Source organism: Synchiropus splendidus, chromosome 17 (assembly GCF_027744825.2).
Source record: "Synchiropus splendidus isolate RoL2022-P1 chromosome 17, RoL_Sspl_1.0, whole genome shotgun sequence".
In the NCBI taxonomy this organism is placed as follows: Eukaryota; Metazoa; Chordata; class Actinopteri; order Syngnathiformes; family Callionymidae; genus Synchiropus; species Synchiropus splendidus.
The window spans coordinates 8,927,614-8,954,291 of NC_071350.1; the positions used below are offsets into that span (position 1 = coordinate 8,927,614).

Genomic DNA, 26,678 nt, shown 5'->3' on the forward strand with positions numbered 1-26,678 from the left:
TTATTTTTGATGTTCCTTAGTTGTAATCACAAATATATATTTTGAAAATATTCGCCGTTGGATGTTTCTCACAGGAAAAAAAAAAAGCTCACGATTGAGTAATGCTGTGTTTCTAACAGTAATAGTATTGAGACGGTGTTTGACTATCATCAGCATTGCGATTATTACCTTAACAAAAACGTATGTTTATTTAAAATATTTAAAATTCCCGCTGGATTTGTCTGTAAACTACATTTCCCACAATGCACCGAATGTGCCTGGTTTCCGGTCTTGCGCCGTCTCTGGAGCGGATTGTAACCCGGAGCCAGGATTCGCTCAATGAAGAGTCTCCTGCAGAAAAGGTAATGTGTTTTTACCGAAACTCTCTGAAAATTATGAACCAGGGCCGTCGCGGTTTGGTAGAAAAGCTGCAGTAGATGTACCGAGGCTTCACTGGAGGCTGTTGGCTGCCTCTGCTGCCGCCTGCTCGGCAGTGAAGAGCATCGACTCCGGTTTGGTGGTTTGCGTCTCCGGTCCATCCGCCATGCCGACTGTTCTTTGTTACAGGCAGCCGAAGTCGAGCTGCCGTGGACGGAGTTAAAACCCGGCTACAGTTTGGGAAGCACTCAAATCCCGGATTTCATCCAGTAGCTGGATTGCAGATGTGAAGTCAGACGCCAGAGAGCTGCTCTCGTACCTGCACTTTATAAACACACTTATAGACGGGTTCTAAAGTTCGTGTCAAAGTTGCCGTTCGTCGCTGATGTACACTACACACTGAACTTCTGATGGACATTTTCTTGGTTTATAGTGGAGTAACATGTCTGCGCAGACACCAGCCGAGTTCATCTGTGAGTACATGTTTTGGTCCTCGTCCCTTTCTGTGACTGTGACTAGTGTGACGAGTGTGACGTGTGTGTGTGTGTGTCACAGGGTGCGAGGACTGTGGACAGTACCATGACACCGAGTGTCCTGAGCTGGGACCCCTGGTGACAGTCGAGGACTCCTTCGTCCTGAGCCGTGCTCGGTGAGACTCTGTTTGGAAGGATTCCGATGAAAAACAGGGCACTTGTTTCGAGTTATTAACGATACTTCTGAAACTATATTTAGTTTACTGTAGTATTCCAGTTAATTTGTTAATAATTTAGATGCATTTTATTGTATTGTTATATTTCATTATTTGCACATTTTAGCATTTAAAGCTTTATTTATTTTGTTATTATATTAGGGTTTTTTGCGCTATTTTTGAGTCCTTTTTTTTTACATCATGCTGATACAGATTTCTTTTTTTTTTAATTCTGTTTGACTAATAATTAAAATGTATTTTCTCTCGAAAGGAGAAAACTCGCTAAGACAATTTTGTGTCTGCATGTGACGTGTATGTGTTGAGAAACATGGCAACATGTCTGGTTGTTGTCTATGAAATAATTTTTGTCAATGTCAATTGTTGTCATCACTTGCATAATGTGAAATGGTGTTTCGATACTTTGTGGTTGGGACTGAGATCTTGCCTCAAGTGGAGAAGTTTAAGTATCTCGGGGTGTTGTTCTCATGTGAGGGCATTAGATTGGAGATTGGTCGACGAATTGGGGCAGCAGGGCCGGTATTGCAATCCCTTTGCCGCACTGTTGTCCATAAGAGCTGAGCCAGAAGGCAAAGCTCTCTATATACCGATCCATCTTTGTCCCGAGCCTCACCTACAGTCATGAGCTTTGGGTCATGACCGACAGAGCAAGGTCTCGGATACAAGCGGATGAAATGGGTTTTCTCCGAAGGGTGGCAGGCGTCTCCCTTAGAGATAGGGTGAGAAGTTCTGTCACTCGGGAGAGGCTCGGAGTAGAGCCGCTGCTTCTCCACATTGAGAGGAGTCAGCGGAGGTGGTTCGGGCATCTCATCACGATGCCCTCTGGACGCCTCCCTTTGGAGGTGTTCCAGACACGTCCAGCTGGGAGGAGACCGAGCGGTCGACCCAGGACCAGGTGGAGAGATTAAATCTCTACACTGGCCTGGGAGGGTCTCGGGATCCCCCTGTCGGAGCTGGTGGATGTTGCTCGGGAGAAGGGCGTTTGGCGTGACCTCCTGAAGCTGCTGCCCCCGCGACCCGGCAACGGATAAGCGGGCGACGATGGATGGATGGATGGATGGATGGATACTTTATATTTACATTTTAATTGCTAAAAATGTGGTGTGAAAGGTATGTGTCCTTTGATGTGTCTTCTTTAAATGAAATACTGCAGAGAGAGGGATGAGGTCACGATTGGTCAGTGACTGATTTAACAGTCGAGTACGTCGACTAGTCCTTGCTGCTGAACTCACTGCTGGGTCTTCACATAGTCTCACGGAGGTTCATGGATGGAGTGAAGAAGGACACAAAGAGGACGGTCATGATAGGAGGGGGGTGCTGGGAAACGCTGAAAGAGGAGTGATCAAACTGTCAATGTTATTCACAGAATTTTGCTATGATGTGCATTCATTGAACAAGCAACTTCACTTTCACCACACCTGCACTGCAGTACAGCTGCTGCTGAGCTGCTACAGATCATAGATGCATCTGTACTCTGTAACATAGTTCAACGTAGAGCAGAATTATGCCATTCTGTGGAATTATTTTTTGCCTTTGCTTTTCAGAAACTAGTCTGGGTCACATTCCATGTGTTGTTGTGACCCTTTGACCCTTTGTGAGTGTTAGTTTATGTGACTCATTGACCATCGTAATATGAGGCGCATCAATGTGTTAAACTGATAGCAAACCCAGTGCTTCTTCGACTCTGAAAGAATCTGTTGTGGATTAGGTCCTCCCTGCCCAGCAGCCTGGAGATCAGACAAGTAGCTGACGGAGGGGAAGGGGTGTTTGTCCTGCGTCGGCTGGTCAAGAGAACCCGGTTTGGGCCGTACGAGGCGAAGCGCGTTCCTCACCTGGATCATGACGGAGCATTTCCCTTGAAGGTGACCCGTGAGTCTGCTACACTTGGATGCGGTTTGACTGAAACTTCTGCCTCTTTAAATTCCCCGGCAGATCTTTCAAAAGGACGGCGTGGTTGTGTGCTTCGACTCCCGCAGCGAAGACGACTGCAACTGGATGATGCTGGTCCGGCCTGCCGCCGACCACCAGCACCAGAATCTGACGGTCTACCAGCAAGACAATGATGTTTACTTTAACACGTCGCAGGTGAGCGTTTGCAGACTGGTGTTTGGGCTGTGAAACATGACTCACTCTTCACACTGCTGTTGCAGGATGTTCTTCCTGGAACCGAGCTGAGGGTCTGGTACGGAGCGTTCTATGCCAAGAAGATGGAAAAGCCCATGCTGAGACCGCAGCTGGGGCCGCCACCTCCACCTCCATCAGGTAAGGAAACACCTCACCATGTGTGCTGACTGACCGACTCTGACTCGCTGCTGCTCCCAGATATGATTCCTGCCGCCGCAAAAGCTGAGACGATAATCACGGCTGGAGCGCTGGTGCCTCCTGTGGAGGACGACAAAGATGCAGGTCAGCTGAACTCATGAACTCCTCCCAAGTGGCATGGCGTAACGTTGGCCTCCGAATGCAGGTTGCATGATGGGTAACCACGACGAAGAGATGACTGTAACAGAGCTGTCGGTGGAGGTGCTGCTACCTCAGGAGGAGAGTGTCATCAGCCTGGATGAAGAGGGGCCTCACCCTGCTGCCCAGCCCGTCCCCAAGAGAGGCCTCGGTCGAGGCGCCAGGAGATTTAAGGGACGCAGATTTGGGGCCACCGGGGGCCTAAACAAAACGAAAGGTACTGAAACAGCATGGCTCATTTATTATTAAGTGTATCTGTCTGTCAAAGAGTCAGAGCATGTCAAAGCAAGTTTATTTATACAAGTAACTGAGATTATACAAGTAACCGACTTGCGACCGGGATCGGTTCCGACCAACCGGTTGTAAGTCGGATTGGACTTAAGATGCCATTCAAAATAGCTGACGCGAGGGTTATAGGTGCTACTGTAGTGGTAGATCGCTGTGTGAGAGTGAGATGCTGGGATACTGTGCTTGTAAGAGGTACCAGACAAAAAAAAGCATCTGCTGGCATCTGCTGGCCGTGGTCGTAAGTACGGGTGGATGCATGTCGAACAGGTGGTAAGTCAGATATTACTTGTATAGTGTGTTTTCATAGCAGGTTGATGGCCTGTCCTACTTTATACTCACATTAAACACAGCAATTACAACTCACTATATACTCAATAAAGGCAAGAACTCAGTGCATTAAAAACAATAAAATGGATGCTCAGTTTGCATTGAAATCCAGTGTTGAAACGTGCATCTTCAACCTGGAGGTCTGAGTGATACTTGATGGTTAAAGTAGCACTAACAGTGTATTTGTAAAGTGTTTAGTGCTCTGTTGTGACTGGCACATGAAGGCGCTTGACTTATCCACCATGGCAGCTCATTTGAGCTCAAGCAGAAAAAATCTGAATTGGATCCTGAAAAGGTGGTTCACGCTTGTTACCCGCAAAAAATGGAGCTCGAGATCCATGGCATCAATGGTGTCCTATGTGACCACCAAATTTATTACAATTGTTGGAAGAAATACTTTCAATAACAGTTCTTACTTTTACGTATTTTCACCACAAATGCTGTCAGAACATCGACAGTAATATTGTGTGTTGTTTACTTCTGCCTGAGTCACACTTCATAGTTCTATAGTTCGATGTGGCACAAGACATGACTGTTCAAAATGTGGTCAGTCATCACAGAACATAGGAACAAAAGTCCTATGTGAAAATCTTTAGCACAGGGTTAAGATGATCAATAAAAGTGATAATAAGTAGACCTCCTCTACCATCTGGTTTGACTGTGGTACTGCTTTATTTCATCGTTCACATCAGTAACCTTGTTCATGAACATGTTCCTCTGTGTATAGATGTTAAGCCTGGCACGGAAACCATGGAGTCTAATACCTCAGAGGAAACGTTGACTGAGAGCTTCGCCCCCGTGGTGGGTGTGGAGACCCGACCTGTTCTCAAGAGACACAAGACCAGAGAGCACAAGAGGGTTTACCGCTGCCCCCTTTGCAGCAAGGTCTTTCAGAACAGCAGCAACCTCAACAGACACGTCAGGTCTCACGGTAGGAGGAGAGAAATCCCCTGCGTTTTAGAATGAGATCATCCATGGCGTTCTACTGCCTCCAGGCGATAAGCTCTTCAAGTGTGACGAGTGCGACAAGTTGTTCAGCCGGAAGGAATCTCTGAAGCAGCACATCTCATACAAGCACAGCAAGAACAAGGTAGGGAAGAGCCACACTTGCTACAAAGACATCTCTGACCGCTCCTCTCCATCGCAGCCTGACGTGGAGTACAAGTATAAATGCAACACGTGTGACAAATCCTTCCGTCTGGAAAATGCCTTAAAGTTCCACAACTGCAGAACAGGTCTGAATTTTCAACATGCATAGTCATATTCTCTGTGATGCCCTTGTTAATCCGTGTCTCTCCGGGCAGATGACAAGACGTTCCAGTGTGACATCTGCTCGCGATTCTTCTCCACCAATAGCAACCTTTCCAAGCACAAGAAGAAGCACGGTGAGAAGCTGTACTCCTGCGAGGTCTGCAACAAGATGTTCTACAGGAAAGACGTCATGCAGGAGCACCACCGGAGGCACGGCGTCGGTGAGTGGCGGCACCCGGTCTTCAAGTCGTGTAAGTGTTTAAAATGACATTCCAACAGGAGGGAAGTACATGAAGCGGGAGGACGTGGAAACCAACGGAGAGGAGGGAGCCAAGTACAGGAAGGAGCCATCTCCATGTCCCATCTGTGGGAAGGTTAGCTTCACACACCAATCTGATGCAAGTCCAGCGTCGACACTGTGGTTTGTGCGCTCAGGTGTTCTCCTGCCGGAGTAACATGAACAAGCACCTGCTGACTCACGGTGACAAGAAGTACACGTGCGAAATCTGCGGCCGCAAGTTCTTCCGGGTGGACGTCCTGCGGGACCACATCCACGTCCACTTCAAGGTGAGCCAGAGTTCAGCAAGCCGCCGGAGCGTTGTTGAAACTCAAGTGTAGGAAACGGATGACTTTTTGTGAAGCTGTAACCGAGTGAGTGAAATGTCGGCGGCAGGACATCGCTCTGATGGACGAGCAGGCCAGGGAGGACTTCATCAGCAAGATCGGCATCTCGGCCGGAGACAGTGACGAAAAAGAGGAGGACGACTATGAAGAAGAGGAGGACGAAGACCCTGAGAACCACAAGTACAACTGCAAGAAATGTCAAGTAAGATCTCGCTGCACTTCCACGTTCAGAGGTTCTTCCAGACAAGTTTCTCGGTTCATCCATGTGCCTGTTCTTTATGAAGCAGGGGGCTCCGGCTGGTCCTCAGAAGGGCAGCTGTGGGTGCAGGGGGTTGTTCCACGCAATCAGACTGACAATCAACTGATAACAGCCTTCAGAGCCTTATTGGGGCGAAACTTGATTGCATCCACAGCGCCCCCTTTGTGGATCCATTTGAAGCCCCAGATACAAGACTTGGTCCCTGATGGCGCCACGTGAATTGCGGGTGCAGTTTCACCAATCAGCCAGACTGCCATCGGTTGATTGCCAGTCTGGAGCGGCTTCCTCGGGTTGGAGCTAAAACCTGGACCCAGAGGGAGCCGCAGTAGGTGCAGGTTTTTGTTCCAGCCAATCCAAAACACACACAGTGTGGTGGAGCTGTGTGTGCTTGACTGGCTGGAACGAAAACCTGCACCTACTGCGGCTCCTCCTGGATCAGTTCAGTCACCCCTGCTGTAGTGGATCAGTTGGAGACGCCTGGCTTAGGATGTGAAGTTAAACTATTTCAGTTCGTCTTTTATTCACATGACTATTTTTATATTTATAGTGTTTAAACTACGGATGCTCCGATCGATCGGTCACTGATCATGATCGGCTGGTTTCAGCGTGATCGGTGAAGGCCGATCATAACAACCGATCAAGTGTGACAGGTGGCACTGTGATGAAGCCCCGCTGGTTGTGATGCGTCCGCTCCTCCCTACTCACTGCTCACTAAGTAGCGGCATGTCTGCTGTGGAGGTTCTTTCAATCTCATGTGAAGTTTGCATCCTGCAGCACATGCACGGGAAAATGCTGCACAGGGAAGAGAGACTCCCCAAACTGCGACCTCTCACATCAAAATAAATGTTTTTCACTTGCCCTTGTGACATGACAGTTACTGCATTCAGCAAGGTTTTTCTTTTTTTTGCCTTCTTGAATTAAAATGATATAATGGTTCATGTTTTCACATCATACACACAGACGGTTTCATCATTTTTTAAATCAAAATGTTTTGTAATAGCCTGTTTTGTAAAAGGTTTTGTAATACAAAAGGTCATAAAAAGCGATATTGAGTGCACATTACAAGTTGAGATAAATGGGGAAAAAAACAGCAGCAGCAACAACAACAAACAGCCAAAAAAAAGAAATACAACCCCCCCAAAAAATTAAAACATAAATAAATAAATAAAATGAAATAAACAAACCAACCCCTTACCCACCCATTCTCATGCCAGCAACCTAAAAACTATGCATGATCATCACAATACGGAGCTTTCGTAGATATTATCAAGTCGAGCTGTAGGGCCGGCTTTTGTCATAGAAATATTGCATAGAAATATTGACCAAAAATTGACCAACAAATGTAAAACATAAAATAAAACCTAGAAAAAACAAAGAATTAAAAAAAAAAAAACAAAGAAAAATCATGAGATTCTAAGGGATTTCAAAGACAGAAAGAATGAAATGAGAAGGTCTCATCATTTTGATGACAAATTCATTGTCAATCCATGTGATTGGTATCGGTGGGAGCGTCACTAGTTTTTACACCCTGAGCTTGTTCTTAGGGACCTCCTTGATGCCCTCGTCTCTTCTGCTGTCTGCAGTTGTCCTTCGCGAAGGGAAAAGAGTACCTGAAGCACATCATGGAGCAGCACAAGGAGAGAGGCTACGGCTGCGGCATCTGCAACCGCCGCTTCGCTCTGAAGGCCACTTACAACGCTCACCTCGTGATCCACCGGGAGCAGCTGCCCGACCCCGCCGTGCAGAAGTGAGACAGGAGCACGCCTCTGCCGTCTTTGTTGTCTTTCATTTTGATAGGAGCTTCTGTTCATCGGTGCATTTTCATTCGGTCTCCTTCATAATGGCCGTCCCAGATCTAGTTTGCTTGAACAGGATGAGGAGGACTGATGCTCACTCTTCCTTCAGGTACATCCATCCCTGTGAAATCTGTGGTCGAATCTTCAACAGCATCGGCAACCTGGAGCGGCACAAGATCATCCACACAGGTGAGGAGACGTCTTCTGCTGACATTGAAGAGTTTTTTGTTTTTTTAAGGAGAAAAAAGATGTAAAACTGAACTTGGACTTTATGTCAGTAGGAACCCCCGATTATCAGTCTTAGGTGAGCCGTAAGAAATTATTTCCTTAAGGTCCAAGTTATTTATATTGTGTCCGTTGAGAGGGGCCGTCAAACCCAAAGATAGGAGGGTAAGAGAAAATTGAAAATAAAAATCAAAGGATGTGTTTATGAAATTACACATTAAAAATGCATCGAAAATATTGGTTTGTTGTTACATTTCAAAATCTATTTTTAATTCTGATGTATTTGAGGGGACAAGAAATACTCCTAAAATAGCCGACGTAAACTCGGAAAAAATGTCTGCGACAACAACAATGTAAGTTTTATAGTTATATATAGTCTGACTCCAGGAGGGCCACATAAATACATACAAAGGGCTGCATTTGGCCCCTGGTCCGCACTTTGCCCAGGTTTCTTCCCGCACTCACTCACAGCAAAGAAGCCGCTCAAATGCACAATTTCTTCTTGTTTTTAAACTTGAAGTGCCTCTAACTTGACCACACACCTCCTCAACTGAACAACTGAGTGTCCCTTGTTGATCCCGCGACAGCAATGTCTGCACCGCAGAGCTAACAAAGCTAGCAGCTAACATGACGTCTCGCTTCAAAACTTTATTGACACTCGTAGACTAGCCAACTTAGTGGTTTAAGAGTTAGCTTAGAACTAACCAGAATCAAATGAATGTGCTCCAAAATCTGAAGAAAGAAAGAAAGAATAATTGTTGTTATGAAGCAAGCGGAAGCTAAGAATAATATTACATGCCAAAATAGCTGAGTGTCAGTAGCTACAATTTTTCACAATTTAAAAGGGATTTTCTACAGGACTTTCATCTGAGCACAACTGAGCTTTGGCTCGGGTTCCGTTGGCCTCTGGATTTTTTGAAAATGATGGAAAAACATTGACTTTTGATGCTGATGTACACAGCATTAGCATGATCACAAACTAGTGTCTGATGTGATTATGGGTGTCAGATGAAGGCTGGGTGACAAAGCAGCAACAACAGGCGAAAACATACAGTACATGGAGGATTTGGTGAGAGACTTTGTGTAGTGAGAACTGCCACTATAAACCGTCAGAACTCCTCTTCAGAAAACCTCTGCAGTGAGTATTTTCACTGGAGATACAGTAACTATTTCATCCCCACTGTGGCCACTAGTGCACAAAGGGCTTTGACAGTGAAGTGAACTCAGGAACATTGATGCCAGAAGTGAGGCAGGAGATGGAGAGAAATATGTGCAACCTAACCTGCAGCCTGTTGGAGCAAAAATGTTGTTGAGTTATGATTAAAAACCTCCCCGGACACACGGTGACAGAGTTATGGATAAACGACCTGAAAAGCTTGACCGACCCCTTTCTCTAGGACAGAACGTGGTGACCTGAAAGTCACCTCAGACCTCAGCCAGGTGTGTCTCAAAATCCAATGTGTTGCTATGAAATTGATTCCAAAATCAAACCTTCGCACCTGCTCCAATACAGATAGTGGCTCTGCGTATGTTTGTCAGTGTCGGAGGGATGTTTGCTCACGCAGCGTTCCTACAGGCTCGGCTCCATCTTTGCTCAATATTGATATCATATCTCACTTTCCCAAACTTCGTTTTCTTGACAGTAAAGTTGACTTAGTCCATATAAACATTCTCCACCTAGATGACTAAGAATGTATGAGGAATAAGCTGGCGAAGGAGGTGAAAAGTTACTTGGTGCTTGTTATATTTGTGTTTATTATTATGTTATTCATTTATTCCGTGTTCAATATGTCCATGGTTCATGTGCATCAGTTAGATTCTGGCAGAGTCACGGCCATATTCTGTTCATGCAGGGGTGAAGAGTCACTGCTGCGATAAGTGCGGCAAGTCATTCGCCAGGAAGGACATGCTGAAGGAGCACCTCAGGGTCCACGACGACATCCGGGACTTCCTGTGCGCAGAGTGTGGCAAAGGTTCCTCCTTCTTCTTCATCTTCCAGCCGCAGCTCGAAACACAAACGTAGTAGTGCTTTTTAAAAAGAAGTTTTCCGTTGCACAGGCATGAAAACCAAACACGCTCTGAGACACCACATGAAGCTTCACAAGGGCATCAAAGAGTACGAGTGTAAGGAGTGCAACCGCAAGTTTGCCCAGAAGGTCAACATGCTCAAGCACTATAAGAGGCACACAGGTGAGCGGCCAGTGTCTCCAGCGCTGTGTGCTTTTCACCACGTATCAGTTCTGCTGAATATGATCAGGCTCTGTTGTCATGTGCCTTGACCCGCAGGTGTGAAGGACTTCATGTGTGAGCTGTGTGGCAAAACGTTCAGCGAGCGGGCGACTCTGGAGACGCACAAGCTCATCCACACAGGCCAGTGGTTTCAAGTGATGAGACTCATTCACCACTTCATCTTCATTTTTAGTGTGAAGGAGAGGTGAATTGGTGTCATGAGTCTCTCGACTTTCCTCCCTCACTACAGTGGGGAAGACGTGGACCTGTGCCACCTGTGATAAGAAGTACCTGACCGAGTACATGCTGCAGAAGCACGTGCACTTGACGCACGAGAAGGTGGAGGCCCAGTCGTGTCACCTGTGCGGGACCAAGGTGTCCACCCGCGCCTCCATGAACCGCCACCTCAGACGCAAACACCCTGACGTGAGTGAAGACTGTCAGTAGAGGGAGACCAGATCAGAGCTGACACACCGGTGTTGTCCTGTAGGTGGTGCTGGTGAGGCTGGATGAGTTTGATGATCTCCCTGACGCTTCCACAATTGACGACTCGACGATTAGTATCGTGCAGGTGAGGGGTTTCGTTCGGTCCAAAGCAGCTCAGTCTGGCCTCCCTAGCTTCAAACTTCTCCCTCTGATACACTGCTTTCTCAATGAAACCCAAGCATCCTCACCTCAGACTTTCTAGCTCAGAGATACTATCTATAAACTGGATGCTTGTGGTTCTGTTGTCTTCAAATCACCTTCCTTGTTAGGAGTCATGAAGAAGCTGAGTAGATTTGTGTCAAATCTGTTGTCCAGCCGGCTCTGACGCTGGGAAAGGACTCGGGTTCCCAGGAGAGACCCAGCCGAGCCACCCGTCAGAACAAGAAGAAGCCTCGGGCGGCTGCAGAGCCGGAGCTCCAGGACTCTCAGGATTATATCGACTTCAGCGATTCCAGGCACGAGGCCATGACTGGGTTCAACACGGTCATCGTGGGCGAAGAGACTGAAACCAGCTCTGCTGTGCAGAGCATTCAACAGGTGAAGCTCAAGCTCAAATTGGAGCCATGGTTCAAACACATTTCTCCCCCAAATCCTCTTTGTGTTGTCCAGAATAACCGACCCTTGACCCTGACGTTAGTTTTACGTTCATATTTGGACATGTTTCTATTTAGATCTACTCATTTTCAAGAACTTTCACCCTCTTTTCTTGTATTTTACTAGATTTGTATTTACTGTATTTTTACAGTATTGTTTCATTTAGTTTATTTTACAAATGTTATTTACTTTTTGAGTAAAATTTTAACCCACAAAAAATAGTTAACATCTTAATATTGTTTACTTGAAAAATGTGACAATGACATTCTGAAAAAGTGTGATGAAATATAAGGAACACGCAAAGAAAAAAAATAAATAAATAACAATACATACATACATAAAAAATAACGTGATTAAGATATATATATATTAAGATATATAAAGATTATATATATATATATTATATATATATCTATATATCTAAAATAATAAATATTGTAATGTTAAAAACATTTTCTGTTCTTTGTGTGCGTGAACACTCAAACAAACTACAAAAACAGCATTTTGGCTGCGAATGTTTGTCAGTTATTTAGAAACAAATCAAAACTTTCCTATGTTGACAACCATCCGCCCACTTCAGGTGGTGGTCCTGGCCGATCCAAACGCTCCGCCCACCTCCTCCCCCAGCTCGGCGGGTATGACCAACATCACCATGGCGCCGATCACCAGCCACGCTCCGGCCCAGTTCACCAGCCTGCAGCCCGTGGCGGTCAGCCACCTGACAACCAGCGACCGTCCTCTGACACTGGACAACTCCATCCTCACCGTCACCTTCGACACGGTCAGCGGATCGGCCTTGCTCCACAACAGACCCACCGAGCTCGTCCCCGAGACCGTGGGTCCCAGTGGCACCGCCGGGTCCCAGTCCGTCGCCCACTTTATCAACCTCACCACCCTGGTCAACCCAATGACCCACCAGTTGGAGGCGCCAATCCTCGCCTGGAAACCCGTCGCAGCGTCCGAGGAGAATCCGGTTTCCTCTGTGGTGGTTGGACCTCCAGCCGACACGGAAGAGGCCCAGAACCAGAGTCCTCAGACAGGGCAAGGTAGTCAGAACCAGACGACCGGACCCCCGCAGCAGCCCGGCGCCGCCACGCAGATGTTCAGCTACTAGAAGAAGCCGCACTTCACTCTCTTCATGTGATGAATAGGAAACCTGTAGCTGACGATACACTGAGCCAAATATTTAAGTGAAAAGTTCTGTCTTACCTTTTATAATTTCACCTGTTACACATGTGCACGTGCATGAAAACCTGGAGACCCATCTGTTAGTGCAGTTATGGTAATGAAGTCAACAGGTACCAACGTGTACATTCAGACAATCCAGATGAGTCGACTGGATTTTTTATTTTTGAATATTGTGTAACTGTTGTCTGGAAGAGAGCTGGAATACTTTTGTACTGCTATTTTTTTTAAGAAAAGCTTTATTTAAGAGGTGTGACGCGTGTGATTTCTGTTCCCTCCCCTCCCTGGTTCCGTCCTTAACCCTCCTGCCTCTGCTCCTGCAGCGTCTTTCACCAGTTTGGAATGAAAAGGTGAGTTATTGTGCTGTGGCCTCCATCTTACACAGTGGCACGTCTCCTACAGCTGCAGTCACATCAGGGTCTGCAAAACAAGTCAGATCTGAGCGGCCACGATATATGAGACGTCAACCAAATAACAGGGTAAAAAATATATGTTAAAGTTGAGCAAGGCTGAGATGAATATTCGCCCTGATCGAAGGCACTGGTTCACTGAATTGAAAATGTGTATTTTAAAGCAGGTGCCATTTATTTCCCGTCTTCCAAAAAGATGTTTGAATTTGAGATTGTCCAGTAGGTGGAAACACATCAAAGGACGAGTAAAAAAAACATGAGCGCGTTTTCCCTAAGATTAATTCGCTGAACCTGAAGAAAAAAATACATTCTTTTTATTATCATCATTTTTGCAGGTGTGTAAGAAGTTAAAATAGTTTATTTAAATTCAAAAAGTGACATCAAGAGCAGTGAACTGTGATAAGTAAAAACGCCACTATCCAGCATGTTCTCCAGCCGGTGTAAATCCGTCAACTCAGTACTTTCTGTTCTTTGAAGTTTATTTGAGAACCTTATGTAGAAGTTTACCACTAAGTGGCTCTGTGGGTTACGATACGGTAATGTATGAAAATATGGAGTGGACAGAAATTGCTGCCTTATACAAATGGCCATTTTTAAATTTTTCATATTTTTATTTCAGTATTATTCATTTAAATGTAAATATGATCCATGAGTCTAATCTTTGAAATAGCAGTTCATACGTGGTCACATTTTGGATAACTAAAAAAAATGAGAAATCTGCTTCAGTGGGATACTTCCTCAAAAAATTTGGTCGATGAAAATAATGGAATTTTTGGTGAAAAAAAGGACACTTGAACTGAAATTTAAGGTGAAATAATACTTAAAATGCACAAGTGAAGTGAAAGAGAAAATGATGGTAGTAACTCAAACAGATGTGTAAAGATATTTTAGTGGTGGGACTTAAATGAGTTAATTCTGATTTTTTATTTCATGATTATTTAATTACAACAGAAAATATTAATTTAATTTCATATAAAATTGTAATTCATATAAAAATATTTTCAAGACATTAAAAGAGCTTTAGTTTAAACAAGGTGATGTAAAAACTCGACTACAGCAACCATCGTGGTTCATTGTGCTATTGTCAAACAGATGCAAAATAAACAATATTTAGTTGTTTAAATGTATGTAAGGGTCTATCATTTGAGTCTGAAATATACCAAATTCATTCAAATTGAAGAATGTGGCAAATTCTCTAATTAAATAGATTTATTTTTTTAATCGAATCTCACCCCTGTTTTTTTTTTAATCTTCCGTTTGCATTTGATATTGTGTTTTTCTCAGCCAATCCCTCCACCTAAGCCTGTCTTGATCATCCGTCCTAGTCACACTCTCTTCTTCACACACAGCCCTTCATCACATCCTGAAACCTCAGTGGCTGCCTCCCTGTGCATTGAACATACATTTAAAACAACTACAGTGAACCAACACATCAGCTTCTTTGCATCTCCAAAGAGGTCGATCCTGATCTGTCAGTGAAGCAGATCTAAGGAGCCAGTTCATTACCACTTTAAGGGAAGGTGCTCTCTCATTGTCATTCACCAGAGGTGACGGTGCAGGAGGTAGTGACTCCTCACGCTTCTTAAGATTCTACCTCCGTCTGTTTGTGAAGCCACGTCGACTCCTTCGTGACATATTTATGCTCCTCACTCGTCCATCCAGTTCCCTAATTGCTGCTGCCGTGCCAGCGGGTGACATCATGTGCTGTGCTGCTTTACAGGAGAGCAGAGTGTTTTATTGGCTCATAAACTCACATTAATGTTGAGCACATTTAACCTCAATCTAAAATATGAAAAGCATCAATAACCCAAGGTACAGAAGGATAGACAGATAGACAGATAGACAGATAGATAGATAGATAGAGAGAGAGAGAGAGACAGACAGACAGACAGACAGATAGACAGACAGACAGACAGACAGATAGATAGATAGACAGACAGACAGATAGATAGATAGATAGATAGATAGATAGACAGACAGATAGATAGATAGATAGATAGATAGATAGATAGATAGATAGACAGACAGATAGATAGATAGATAGATAGATAGACAGACAGACAGATAGATAGATAGATAGATAGATAGATAGACAGACAGATAGATAGATAGATAGATAGATAGATAGATAGACAGACAGACAGACAGACAGATAGATAGATAGATAGATAGATAGATAGATAGATAGATAGATAGATAGATAGATAGAGACAGACAGACAGACAGATAGATAGATAGATAGATAGATAGATAGACAGACAGACAGACAGATAGATAGATAGAGAGAGAGAGAGACAGACAGACAGACAGATAGATGGATGGACGGACGGACGGACGGACGGACGGACGGACGGACGGACGGACGGACGGACGGACGGACGGACGGACAGACAGACAGACAGACAGACAGACAGACAGACAGACAGATAGATAGATAGATAGATAGATAGATAGATAGATAGATAGATAGATAGATAGATAAATAGATAGATAGATAGATAGATAGATAGATAGACGGACGGACGGACGGATGGACGGACGGACGGACGGACGGATGGACGGACAGACTGACAGACAGACAGACAGATAGATAATAAATACATTAACACATATTTCATTTCATTATTCTGCTATGACTCTTCATTTACTTTTGTGTTTACCATGGTTAAACATTTTAACCAACAATTCCAAAAGTATCTGGAACCAAGCTGTGTAGATATTTGCATTTTCAATGTCTTTGGGATTGTAAGATTGATGTTTAGGATCAGGCCTGTTTTGTTGTTCAAAGCAGAGGTGGGCAAAGCGCAGCCTGAGGGCCACATGCGACCCTTTGCCTGTATTTATGCGGCCATAATGGGATCAAAATTATGAAAGAAAATCTACTTTTTTCATCATTCATAGCCAGTTCTAAATATCACTTTGACATTTGTCCTTTATTTTCTATTCCTCTGCATGTTATTATTTTGAAGTTGTGCTCATGATGTCGGTATTTCCTGAGCCTCAAATAAATAAATAAAATATATTGGGGGAAAAACACCCTTTTATTAAATGCCTTCATATCATAACATAAAATATTCACAAATGTATAGTTTATATTGAGAATCTTTAAACAAAATAATTAAAAAAAATGAAATAGTATACAATCAAATAAGATGTATTTCAAGTATATCATGTCATTCCAGTTTTATATTGTTAAAGAAATACAATTTTATAATACAAGATCTAACAAGTCTGTCAACATTTTATTTCCCTTCCTAGGATTAAACATGGTCATAAGTTAAAATGATGAAATATGGCTGTTAAAGCTCTTCATTTTCATCCCAAATGATTTTTATTGTAAATGATACAACGCTCCGACCGCCGTGTTCTTCAATGAAAGCTAATGCCAACATTCCACTCAACATGCAAGGTAGCTCATGATGTTTACCAGCCGATCTGTCAACAAAGCCATGTGATGTTTCATCCTGCAGGCTGGAGAAGATGAGTACACACATTCCAGGAGGCATCTGGCTGATATCATATGACCTCCTCATTGTTTACACACATTCCCTCCGCGGTCCCGAGGGGCCCGGGCGGATCACGGCGGGACAAAGGTGTGTTGATCATGACACCCACCGCCCCTGGCTGCAGGATGCCTCCACTGTTGGGTGGCAGAAGCACACGATCCGGAGCTCTATTGTCCAAAGTCCCATGTCAAAATATTCCAGGAAGTGATGTCACAGCCCAGCAGACCCCACCCCTGTCCTCACCTGAAGAGGGGGCGGAGCCCCAGCCAAACTAGTCCAGAGGAGCAAACAAGGAAGAGCTCACAAGCAGCCGGGATCGTGTCGGATCACTTCTCACGCCTTGGAGAGGACAGAAAAAGGAACGTAACCCCTTTGCTGGGTTCCCAAACACGGTTATGGACGCCCCAGATTCACCGCATGGGAATATGGGGCTGCTGAAGACCTTCGACTCCTCTGAGTTCGGCAGCTGGGAGAAGATCGGCTCGGGCGGATTTGGACAGGTTTACAAAGTACGTCACGTTCAGTGGAAGACCTGGCTGGCCATCAAGTGTCCCCCGTGTCTTCATGTGGACGACAAGTAAGTGATTTGTGCATGGTTGACCTTTGACCTCTTGTGCGTGAGGAGCAAAATGGTTCCCAGTTATCCATCAAAACACAGCGACTCAGAGTTTATGGTCATTTAAATCTCCGCACCGCTGCTCGCCTCATGAGACGGTTCAGAGGTGTCTGACTCACACGGTGCTTCTCAGGTGCAGGGTGCTCACATACACATGTTCACACATGTCATGTTCTGTGGGGACATTTCCCCAGCCTCTCGCCCTGAACCCAACCATCCAGAACACATGGCTGACCTCGACCGGCGGCGGAAACAAAACTGTTATTTTGATGATTCAATCCGCAAGTTGAGGCTTAGACTCGTGGGGACCAGCAAAAGGTCCCCACAAGGAGTTGTGTGAGGTGTGTTTCTAAGAATTGGTCACACACACACACACAGACACACACAGAACACGGATATTTAAGCTGTGTTTTAATCCAATGGAACAGAGGAAATGTGGCACATGCTCAGTCAGTGAACTGAGTTGACAATAACAACATACAGTCACACACAAACAAGTCTTTTAAATGATATTGGACAGACGCATTATAGATATAAATAACATAACATAACATACATACACTACATGACTATCAATGGTCTTGCACTGCTACTAACATTCCAAACACGATGACAAAAATTGTCTCTTTGTTCACACCTGCAGCCTGTAAATCACATGACCTCATACAGGTTAGTAGCGCATGAGTTAGTTGTGTTATTGTGACCACTGTTTGGCCTGAAATCAATAAATCACTGCCCTTCACACTGAAGCGAATGGTCATAAATATGTATTACAAACTTCACATAACATAATGCTGCACTTTGGAAAATGGTTTTATGAACCAATGACAAACATTTGAAACAAAACAAAGGTTTACTCTGCTCAGTCCTGTCGAGGAGCACCTCATATTAATGGAAAGTTCCGGTTATGAGTTCACCCATGTGGAATTGCTGAATCATGTGTCGCAAGGAGCCTCAGAGAAAGTCCTTAAACGTGCCTTCACATGAGTAAACGCCCCATAATAACTCAGTAGATGGTTGTGTTTAGTGGCCTCCGGTAAACATCTCCAACATCTCATGATGTAGCAGTGGAGTTTGTGCCTCTGAGCTTCTGAATTTCAACAACTCAGGCAGCTGCAGCACCAGGAGGTTTTCAGACATGAACATGGGAGGGTTTGCAGTTAGATTTCAGCATGGAATGACAAACACCCCCCGCCTCCACCAACCTGTGTCGCAACCCCGAGCATCCGCTGAACCTCAAGTCAAGATGGTTATCACCTTCAAACATATGCGAGCTAGATAAACAGCCATTTGACCGGTGGCTTCACTGACCCGCGCGTCACGTCCAGAGCCTCAAAGGCACCTTTGTTTGCCGCCGCTGCTGTGTGGCACTGACAATAAAAGAAGCCGTCGGACCGGTCCTGCCGGGCCTCTGCCTTCCAAACTCGCTGTTTGGTTCTGAGAAGCAGCGGTGGATGAGCCAGGGGAAGCGATCCCTGCACCTCCAGCCTGCAGACGCCGCTTCATTCCAGGGATGTTCTTAAAGAAAACACATTTTAATAATGCCACCAGCGCTCCGTGTGACCTGATGGCGCTTTTAGCATAATGGAGACTCCTCCTTTTATTGGGGTGACGTCTGCCTCAGAATCAAAAAATGATTTGGAAATGTCCTGCAAAGCTCCACACACACACACACACACACACACACACACACACACACACACACACACACACACACACACACACACACACACACACACACACACACACACACACACACACACACACACAGGTGTTGGGTGCTGGCGGTGCTTCATTAGGTCCTTAGATCTTGGAAGTGGGATGTGAAGTTGCTCGTGACTGAGGTTTGATAAGAGCGAGCCGAAGGTCGAGCTCAAAGCTGCATTCCATGCCTGCGCTGGAATGTCCTCAAAAAAGCGCCACCAGACATTAGGAATGTGCGCCGCTCTCTTGCAGGCTGACTGGTTACATGTAGCCAAGGTTCAAGCAGTTGACACTTCACCGCCGGTGGACATGCGGCCCGTGGCTCTCTGCTGGAATTTGGGTCAGAGCTGATGTTTAATATTCCAGCTCAGTGAACAAAGCAGTGACCTTAGACCAGGGGTCGCGTACCTTTTTTGAGGCGGAGAGCCTGGAGCTGGAGGCTAGGGAGCGACATGCTTTCTGCTAGGAGAGCGGCCAAGCTACGGTGGAGAATCTGGCCTCCATTTTTTCATGTTTCGCAGACGCCCTGACGCCCTCCTAGCTAAAAGCATGGGAAGCAATATGGAGGGCAACTCTGTGACTGAGAAAATGGGCAGTTTTGGCCACTAGTCTTCTGAGTATTCGAATCACTTTAGAAAGCCACCTTGTCGTTTTAAATCACAAACAACAGTATTACGTTGTGTATCCTTTCTTGCACTTGTTATAAAGGCATTGAAAACAAAATGACGTGGTCCAAGCATTGAACACCCGTCTCACCCGTCTCACCCGTCTTTTGTCTCAGGGAACGCACCGAGCTCCTGGAGGAGGCCAAGAAGATGGAGGCCGCCAAGTTTCGATACATCCTCCCCGTGTACGGGATCTGCGAGGACCCCCAGGGTCTGGTGATGGAGTACATGGAGACCGGCTCGCTGGAGACCCTGCTGGCCACCGAGCCGCTGCCCTGGGAGCTTCGCTTTCGCATCATCCACGAGACGGCGGTGGGAATGAACTTCCTGCACTGCATGAACCCGCCGCTGCTCCACCTGGACCTGAAACCAGCCAACATCCTGCTGGATGCTCACTACCACGTCAAGGTATTGAAGGCGACTCTGAACCCTTGAGATATATATATATATATATATATATATATATATATATATATATATATATATCACCTGGACATCATGACTTTACAAAGCACGTCTGCACACTTTACTTAGGTTAAGACAAGATATCCTTAATTCTTCCTACAATGTGGTAGTATGCAGTTACTTTTCCATGTTATATTCTTCTTATTATTATTATTAACAGGTTTTTGCTATTCAAAACAAACGACTATCTTCACTAAAATGCAGTAAATACTGTATGTATAAGTGAGACCTTGATGCTAAAGCTAGCATCAGCTGAACAGATCTATTAGAATGGCATGTTTATTTTTTGATATAATAGTTGATAATGGCATATAAAAGGGACAAGTTGAACAAAAAACTCACTTATCTTCTTTTTTTTTAAGATTTAAATCTGTGCCGCTGGTTTGTTGAGCTACATTACGCTGCAAGGTTTGAGATTTATTGTCAGTTTAGCCACAAAAACACATGAAAAACATGCAACTTCAATGTCACGTCAATACACCAATACATGTCGTCATTTTCCTCACATTTTATCGACCACCTCCTTTAAGAAAGGACTGTAAATATTAGTTCAAAACATCAGTGCAGTGGATCGACGTAATGCAGTGAAGCGGCTTCATATTTGACAGCGCACTAACAACATCACTTGTCCACTAGAAAAGTCCAAATCTGTGACCCTTAAACGTTGTTTTCCACGTGGGTGTGCTCGCTCAGACCTGGCGTCTTCCCAAAATATAGTACTTTTTCCTCTCTGTTTGATGTGCGCTGAGTTCTGCCGCAGTGATTTAAAGGCAGAGCTGGATGCCTTGAAAAGGAATTTTGGCCGTGAGCTGGGCCGCTGTTTATCATCCTGTGAAGTTGACAGTCCGTCCCAGGCTCTGGGCAGACAGGTGTCTCCTGGGAGCAGGCTTGGAGGTGGGAACCGTCCCTGATGTAAACACCTCACCCAGGCTTGTCCCGACAGGATTCATTCGGCTTCTATTGAACGAGTGTGAGTGGGCGTGCTCGCCCGCGATGTGCCTCTCCTCTGCCACAGGCTCAGACATGGCCGCCGCATCACACCTCTGACTTATCAGAGCTGCCACTCACTCATCCGCTTATCTGCCGTCTGTCTCAGATATCTGACTTCGGACTGGCCCGCTGGAACGGCCTGTCGGGCGACGGTGACGTCAGCAGGGACGGCTTCTGTGGCACCGTGGCCTACCTGCCTCCTGAGAGCATTAGCGAGAAGGACCGGGTGTCGGACACTAAACACGACGTCTACAGGTGCGAGGGGCTGTTCCACATGTAAGACCTGGATTTTGACGCAAACACGTGACTTGGATTTTGCTTCTTTCGCAGTTTCTCAATCGTGATTTGGGGGATTCTCACTCAAAAGAAGCCGTACCAAGGTGAGACTGAAGCTGCAGCATAACTGAAGTTTCTGAATTGGGATCATAAATGCATTGCACCTCAACTGTGGTGCAACAGTTGCCTTTGGCTTTACTGTTGTGAGCAGCAAAAAAGAAGCAGATTTATTTGGTAAAAATGCATTCTTTTGTTAATGGGGTCGTGGGATGGGCCACCAGTGTCAGGTCACCTGAAGCCACCAGCAAACACACTCAAACCTTACATTGAACCTGGAACCTTATTGCTGTGAACCCAACTCAAACACATCCATAAAGCCCTCATTCTTCCAAATATATTTCTTGTTTCCTCATTCTTAAATAAATAAATAAGAAGGTGAGTTTTACATTGAGCTAAACAACTTTAAATTGACAGCTTCACATTCAAGTGGAGCCACATTTCTGGGTGAACAAACCAAACTTGTCAACACAACGTGAGCTCATTTCTTCCCAAAGATCGTGACGTGTTTACTTGGCAAATGTTTGCATATGGATAAGTAGCAAACAGCTAAGTCTTAATTTGTATGCATAATTCAACACCCAGCTACAGGATGATGCAACCTGCTTTGTTTACCTTTAGTTGATGTTTATGCAATAGATACAGGTGAAAAAATGTCAAATATTTTGTGCCTATTTTTCTTTTTTTTGTCAGCTTTTACTTCTACGAAAAGCGCATTTGATTCTCTGCAGAAAAAATGTTTGCGTTTAGTTGATGCCAGGTTGTTGTTTCTCAACCCTTTAGCCGTCCTCACACTCCATGTGTGCGCAGGTGTTGCGTTTTTTTTAATCTTTGTTTACTGAGAGAATTCCGCAGCACGCAGGGGGACAGGGCCCGGCTGGCAGGCAGTGTGTTTTTCCCAGGCGTATCAGGTAGCAACGCACTTGAAGACGTCCAGGTAGCTAATGTCCCCGCCCATATTGATCCAGACATATTACGCGGTGAGGAATGGCCTCCCGTCCTTAACCTCCTCCACCTGAGCCGGCTATTGTTGCCGCACCAGGAGGTGAAGTACCTGTTTGTAAAGGCTGGTGTTTGTTCTGAATCATCCACCTGGCTGATTCCACTGTCGGCAGACAGGCAACGTTTTGTTTCTCAATAGGACGTTTCACATTCCATTATGTTTCCACTGACAACACCTCCAGCTGCCGGCACGACGGCTTATTGAACTATTTTGTGTTTTAAATTCATGGCTGGTGATACATGCTACTCTGTGCTCGTATACTAACCGCATGACTCCCTTCACCAGGAGAGAACAACTTCCTGCAGATCATGCTGAAGGTGGTGACAGGTTTGCGTCCGGACCTCGGCTCGATCCCACGCTCTCGACCGTCGGCCTGCACCGGCTTCCTCCACCTCATGCAGCGGTGCTGGGCCACGAATCCCAATAACAGACCCAACTTCCAAGGTCAGTGGTGGTCAACACTTCTGTTTCATCCCCCCTCTCCGTCGTCACTGACGCCCATGTGCTTGTGTCTCACAGACATCACGTCGGAGGTGGAGGAGCTCTGCTCCAAACCCCAGGACGAGCACAAGACGTCCACCTCCTCAGATCCAGAGCCTCCATCTTGTGATGCGTTGACTCCAAATCAGGTGCGGCAACATCTTGTCGGTTTTAAGGCATTGAAAAACTTTTTAAAAGTAAATAGTCAATTCAAATATTAAGAAAAGTATCGGAGTTTGAAACTAAAAACAACGTGAGCATTGTCAGGCAACAGTCCTCTGACCAGCCGTCGCTGTAGGAGACTGGTTTCTGATATTCACCGGTCTGTATCGTCACTTATGGTTGGGCAACTGTCTGATCACGAACGACTGCATCAGCGGAGAGGAATGTCGACCGATGGGATTGGAAACCAGTGTTCCAAGTCACTTCCTTCCGCTTGTGTACGTGACCAAACGCCCGACTCACTTGAGAATGTCTATATTTGAGTTTTCAGAGTTCAAGTGACGTCCTCTGCCTTTGAGAATGCACTTTAGGAAAGATCCGTGTGTCAATATAGAGCTGTAACAGCCGCTGTACTCGAAGGTCGCCGGGACATTCCTGAGCGCTGGAATGCTCAGACCAGAGAACAGCACGTCCGTTGTCACCACCTGGTTATTTGCTCTGCAGGTTCAGGACAACAAGTCGGTGCGTCCGAAGTCGGCGATGCTGCCGGAGAAAGACTACAGTCTGTCGGAGCTGCTGAGCCACATTGACTCGGGGATCTCACAGAGCTTTGATCGAGTGAAGGAAGCCGGTTGTCACAGCAAAGAAAACACCGGCAAGCGGCTCTCTGGTTTCTCCTCGGCCGATTCAGCCTTCTCCTCACAAGACTCCATAACGCTGTCGTTTGAGAAGGAGAACACATATGGTGAGTCAGTACCGTCTGAAATGCCTGCTAAAAATCACGAGTCGCTAAAGTTTCTTGTGTAACACCCAGACTCCACTGAGATCCACAAGAGGAAGCTGTGTGAGGCCATCCGGACCAAAGACACGGCCAAGCTCATGAAGATCCTCCAACCTCAGGATGTTGAACTTCTCCTCGACGGAGGAGGGAGCCTCCTCCACCATGCTGTCTCCTTGGCAAACGAAGAGGCTGTTAAATTCCTCCTCCTCAACAATGCTAATCCCAACCTAGCCAACGCACGCGGCTCCACTCCTCTTCACCTGGCCACAGAGAAGCACCAGAAGCCTTTGGTGGAGCTTCTGCTCGGCCGCAGGGGCACCAGCATCAACGCCAAGGACGAGGACCAGTACACCGCTTTGCACTGGGCCGCCCAGAACGGAGACGAAGCCATCGCGCGCCTACTGCTGGACCGCGGCGCTGCTATCAACGAAACGGAAGCGCAAGGACGCACGCCGGCGCATGTCGCCTGCCAGCACGGCCAGGAGAACGTGATCAGAGTGCTGCTCAGCCGCGGGGCCGACGTTCGGATTAAAGGCAAGGACAACTGGACGGCGCTTCACTTCGCCGCCTGGCAAGGGCAGCTGGGGATCGTGAAGCTGCTGGTCAAGCAGGCGGGAGCCAATGTGGACTGGCAGACCACAGACGGGCGCACGCCGTTACACCTGGCCTGCCATAGAGGGCAGTACAGAGTTGCTCGGATCCTGATAGAGTTGGGGGCTGACGTCCACAGGACCTCTGCTGGACTCAACACGCCTCTACACGTGGCAGCGAAGACGGGCCACACCAGCACCTCCCGCCTCTTGATCAAACACAAGGCAGATATCCAAGCCCTGAACACCGACGGACTCACCCCCCTCCACCTGGCGTCCCAGCACGGCCACTTGGCCACGGTCAAGATGTTAATGGATGAAGGAGCGGACCCGTACAAGCCCACTCCTTCCCTCCGCACGCCGTGCCACGCCGCGGCAGAACACGGACACTGTGAGGTGCTGAAAGAGCTGCTTCTCCACTGCCCAGATGGGGGCGCTCTGCTCGACGAACAAGGACTCCGCCCGCTGCACCTAGCAGTCCAGGGGGGATACTCGAACATCATCTCCATGCTCCTCCCACAAGAGTGCGAGGGAAGGGTGACTGAGGCGCCGGCGGCACCGGAGCCTAAACCTCTTCAGAGAAAAGTTGTCATCTTTAAATTAACGGAACACGATGACAGTCTCCTGCCCGCCAGCTCACCATGTGCGTCGGCGTCATGCTAACAAGACCGCTCCAAATGTACAGAACTATTTTTCGTATTAAACCTGTGTTGCGGCCTTCGAGTCCAACGTCAACCGGTTGGTATTTTAAACGCTTCAATTGTACATATGTAAATAGTTTTTTGTTTTTTTTAAGTGCCCTCATTTTTGACATTCTTACTCTTTTATACCGAGCTAGCTACTTTTTTTATATCGAGAAAACAAGTCCAAGGTCCTTTTGAAATGTCTTGCACTCTGTAACAAACACACTCTGGTCACAAGACTCTTGATAAGAAGCCCTCGTAAATATTTGGATGACTTTGATCCTCAGTGTTCTGTACCAGTCTCATGTCAGTGCTGCTTCAGAGTCCAATTAAAACATGTTTGAACATGGTTGGGTCTTTTCTTCAGTGGCTTCTGTCAAACGTAAACATTATTCAACCCGAAAAATGATGTGGGTTGTAAAAGGCGCTTTCAAAACTCCCCCTGATGCCTGTTTGTTGAGGTCGGCAATGATGGGTGAAGGCCTGACTTCAGTTAGTCTCCAGGCCGGCGTGCGAGCAGCGTCATGAACATCATTACGCCGTCTGCTCTCCAGACCCCACAGAGCATGCTCAGGTTGGCACCGAGCATGGGAACTGCCCCCGAGGGGGATCACAGGCTGCAGGATGATGAATGAGAGGGGGGGGGCGATGATTTTCTACCTGTAAATCCAGCCTGTTGGCTAATTCCTCAGACCACTTTAACTTTTCATCACTCACTAAAACCAACATCCCATCCCTGACGCCTCAAGGGCTTGCCTCCCCGTAACCCGAGCAACAGAGCCCCGGCGGCTGGGGAGTGGAAGTGTCCTTCTGTAGAGGCGGTGTCTGCGGGGAGTCAGAGAAATGAGTGTAATCTGAGGCTTCTGTTTCTCTGGGCAGGACACTCTGCACCGCTGCCAAAGTCCCGTCACCGTTCATGCCTACAAAATAATTCCATCTCTGTTAGGTGTTGCATTTTCAGTTCCAGTTTTCAAATGGACGTTACACATTAGTGCTAGCAGTTTATTTATTGTGATGCACAGCTGTCCAAAGTGTGGCTCGTGGGCCACATGCGGCCCCTGCTCTGGCTTTGATTTTTCAGAATCTGAGTTGTTTGCTTCCAAATAAAATCACTATTCCATCGACCCTCCCTCTTTCTGACAACAGCATCCTCATGCAGAGGATCAGCATCCATCCTGAAAACTCATTTTTCTTTAACTAAATATATTTATATTTCTGACCCTGCTGTTTTTCAGATTCATTTTTTTTTTGCACTTTTGTAAATGGTAGTTGTTCTGACATGATGTTTTGTACTTATTTACATTTGATTTAGTTTCCTCTCAAGTTCGAATTTCTCACATATATTAATTTATACAAAACATATTTAGATATTTATTCATTATGCTTCAGTGGAGTTATGGCAGTCTATCCCTGGACACATCACCGGTACATTGTGATGCACTCACCCATCACTGCCACCTGCCAACAATTTAGGGTCACTATATGTGTGTGGACTGTGGGAGG

The 26,678-nt window shown here is 46.0% G+C and overlaps 2 protein-coding genes across 2 annotated transcripts; both read left to right on the top strand.

The window, feature by feature from the left end:
- The first annotated feature begins 242 nt into the window (after positions 1-242).
- Positions 243-12,938, top strand: prdm15 (PR domain containing 15). The gene is made up of 24 exons (XM_053847138.1): positions 243-341; positions 791-830; positions 913-1,006; positions 2,772-2,925; positions 2,996-3,148; positions 3,214-3,325; positions 3,386-3,469; positions 3,531-3,740; positions 4,866-5,069; positions 5,134-5,228; positions 5,286-5,373; positions 5,443-5,610; positions 5,669-5,763; positions 5,825-5,956; positions 6,063-6,215; positions 7,856-8,019; positions 8,178-8,257; positions 10,147-10,266; positions 10,352-10,483; positions 10,580-10,663; positions 10,773-10,948; positions 11,013-11,093; positions 11,324-11,545; positions 12,183-12,938. Exons 1-24 carry the CDS (start codon positions 243-245, stop codon positions 12,714-12,716), a joined length of 3,474 nt encoding a protein of 1,157 aa, XP_053703113.1. The 3' UTR covers positions 12,717-12,938.
- Positions 12,939-16,991: 4,053 nt separating this feature from the next.
- On the top strand, positions 16,992-25,525 carry ripk4 (receptor-interacting serine-threonine kinase 4). The gene is made up of 8 exons (XM_053846353.1): positions 16,992-17,280; positions 19,805-20,096; positions 21,250-21,398; positions 21,474-21,523; positions 22,765-22,923; positions 22,999-23,108; positions 23,626-23,866; positions 23,936-25,525. The coding sequence occupies exons 1-8, from the start codon at positions 17,099-17,101 to the stop codon at positions 25,153-25,155; spliced, it is 2,403 nt and encodes an 800-aa protein (XP_053702328.1). The 5' UTR covers positions 16,992-17,098; the 3' UTR covers positions 25,156-25,525.
- Positions 25,526-26,678: the final 1,153 nt, after the last annotated feature.

Bases quoted from the DNA above. Each gene is read 5' to 3' on its own strand.
- prdm15 (XM_053847138.1), top strand. From the start codon at position 243: ATGCACCGAATGTGCCTGGTTTCCGGTCTTGCGCCGTCTCTGGAGCGG. The intron at 3,470-3,530 runs GTCAGCTGAACT...CTCCGAATGCAG, and splicing joins GGAGGACGACAAAGATGCAG to GTTGCATGATGGGTAACCAC. The intron at 8,258-10,146 runs GTGAGGAGACGT...CTGTTCATGCAG, and splicing joins GCACAAGATCATCCACACAG to GGGTGAAGAGTCACTGCTGC.
- ripk4 (XM_053846353.1), top strand. From the start codon at position 17,099: ATGGACGCCCCAGATTCACCGCATGGGAATATGGGGCTGCTGAAGACC. The intron at 20,097-21,249 runs GTATTGAAGGCG...CGTCTGTCTCAG, and splicing joins ATGCTCACTACCACGTCAAG to ATATCTGACTTCGGACTGGC. The intron at 21,399-21,473 runs GTGCGAGGGGCT...CTTCTTTCGCAG, and splicing joins ACTAAACACGACGTCTACAG to TTTCTCAATCGTGATTTGGG.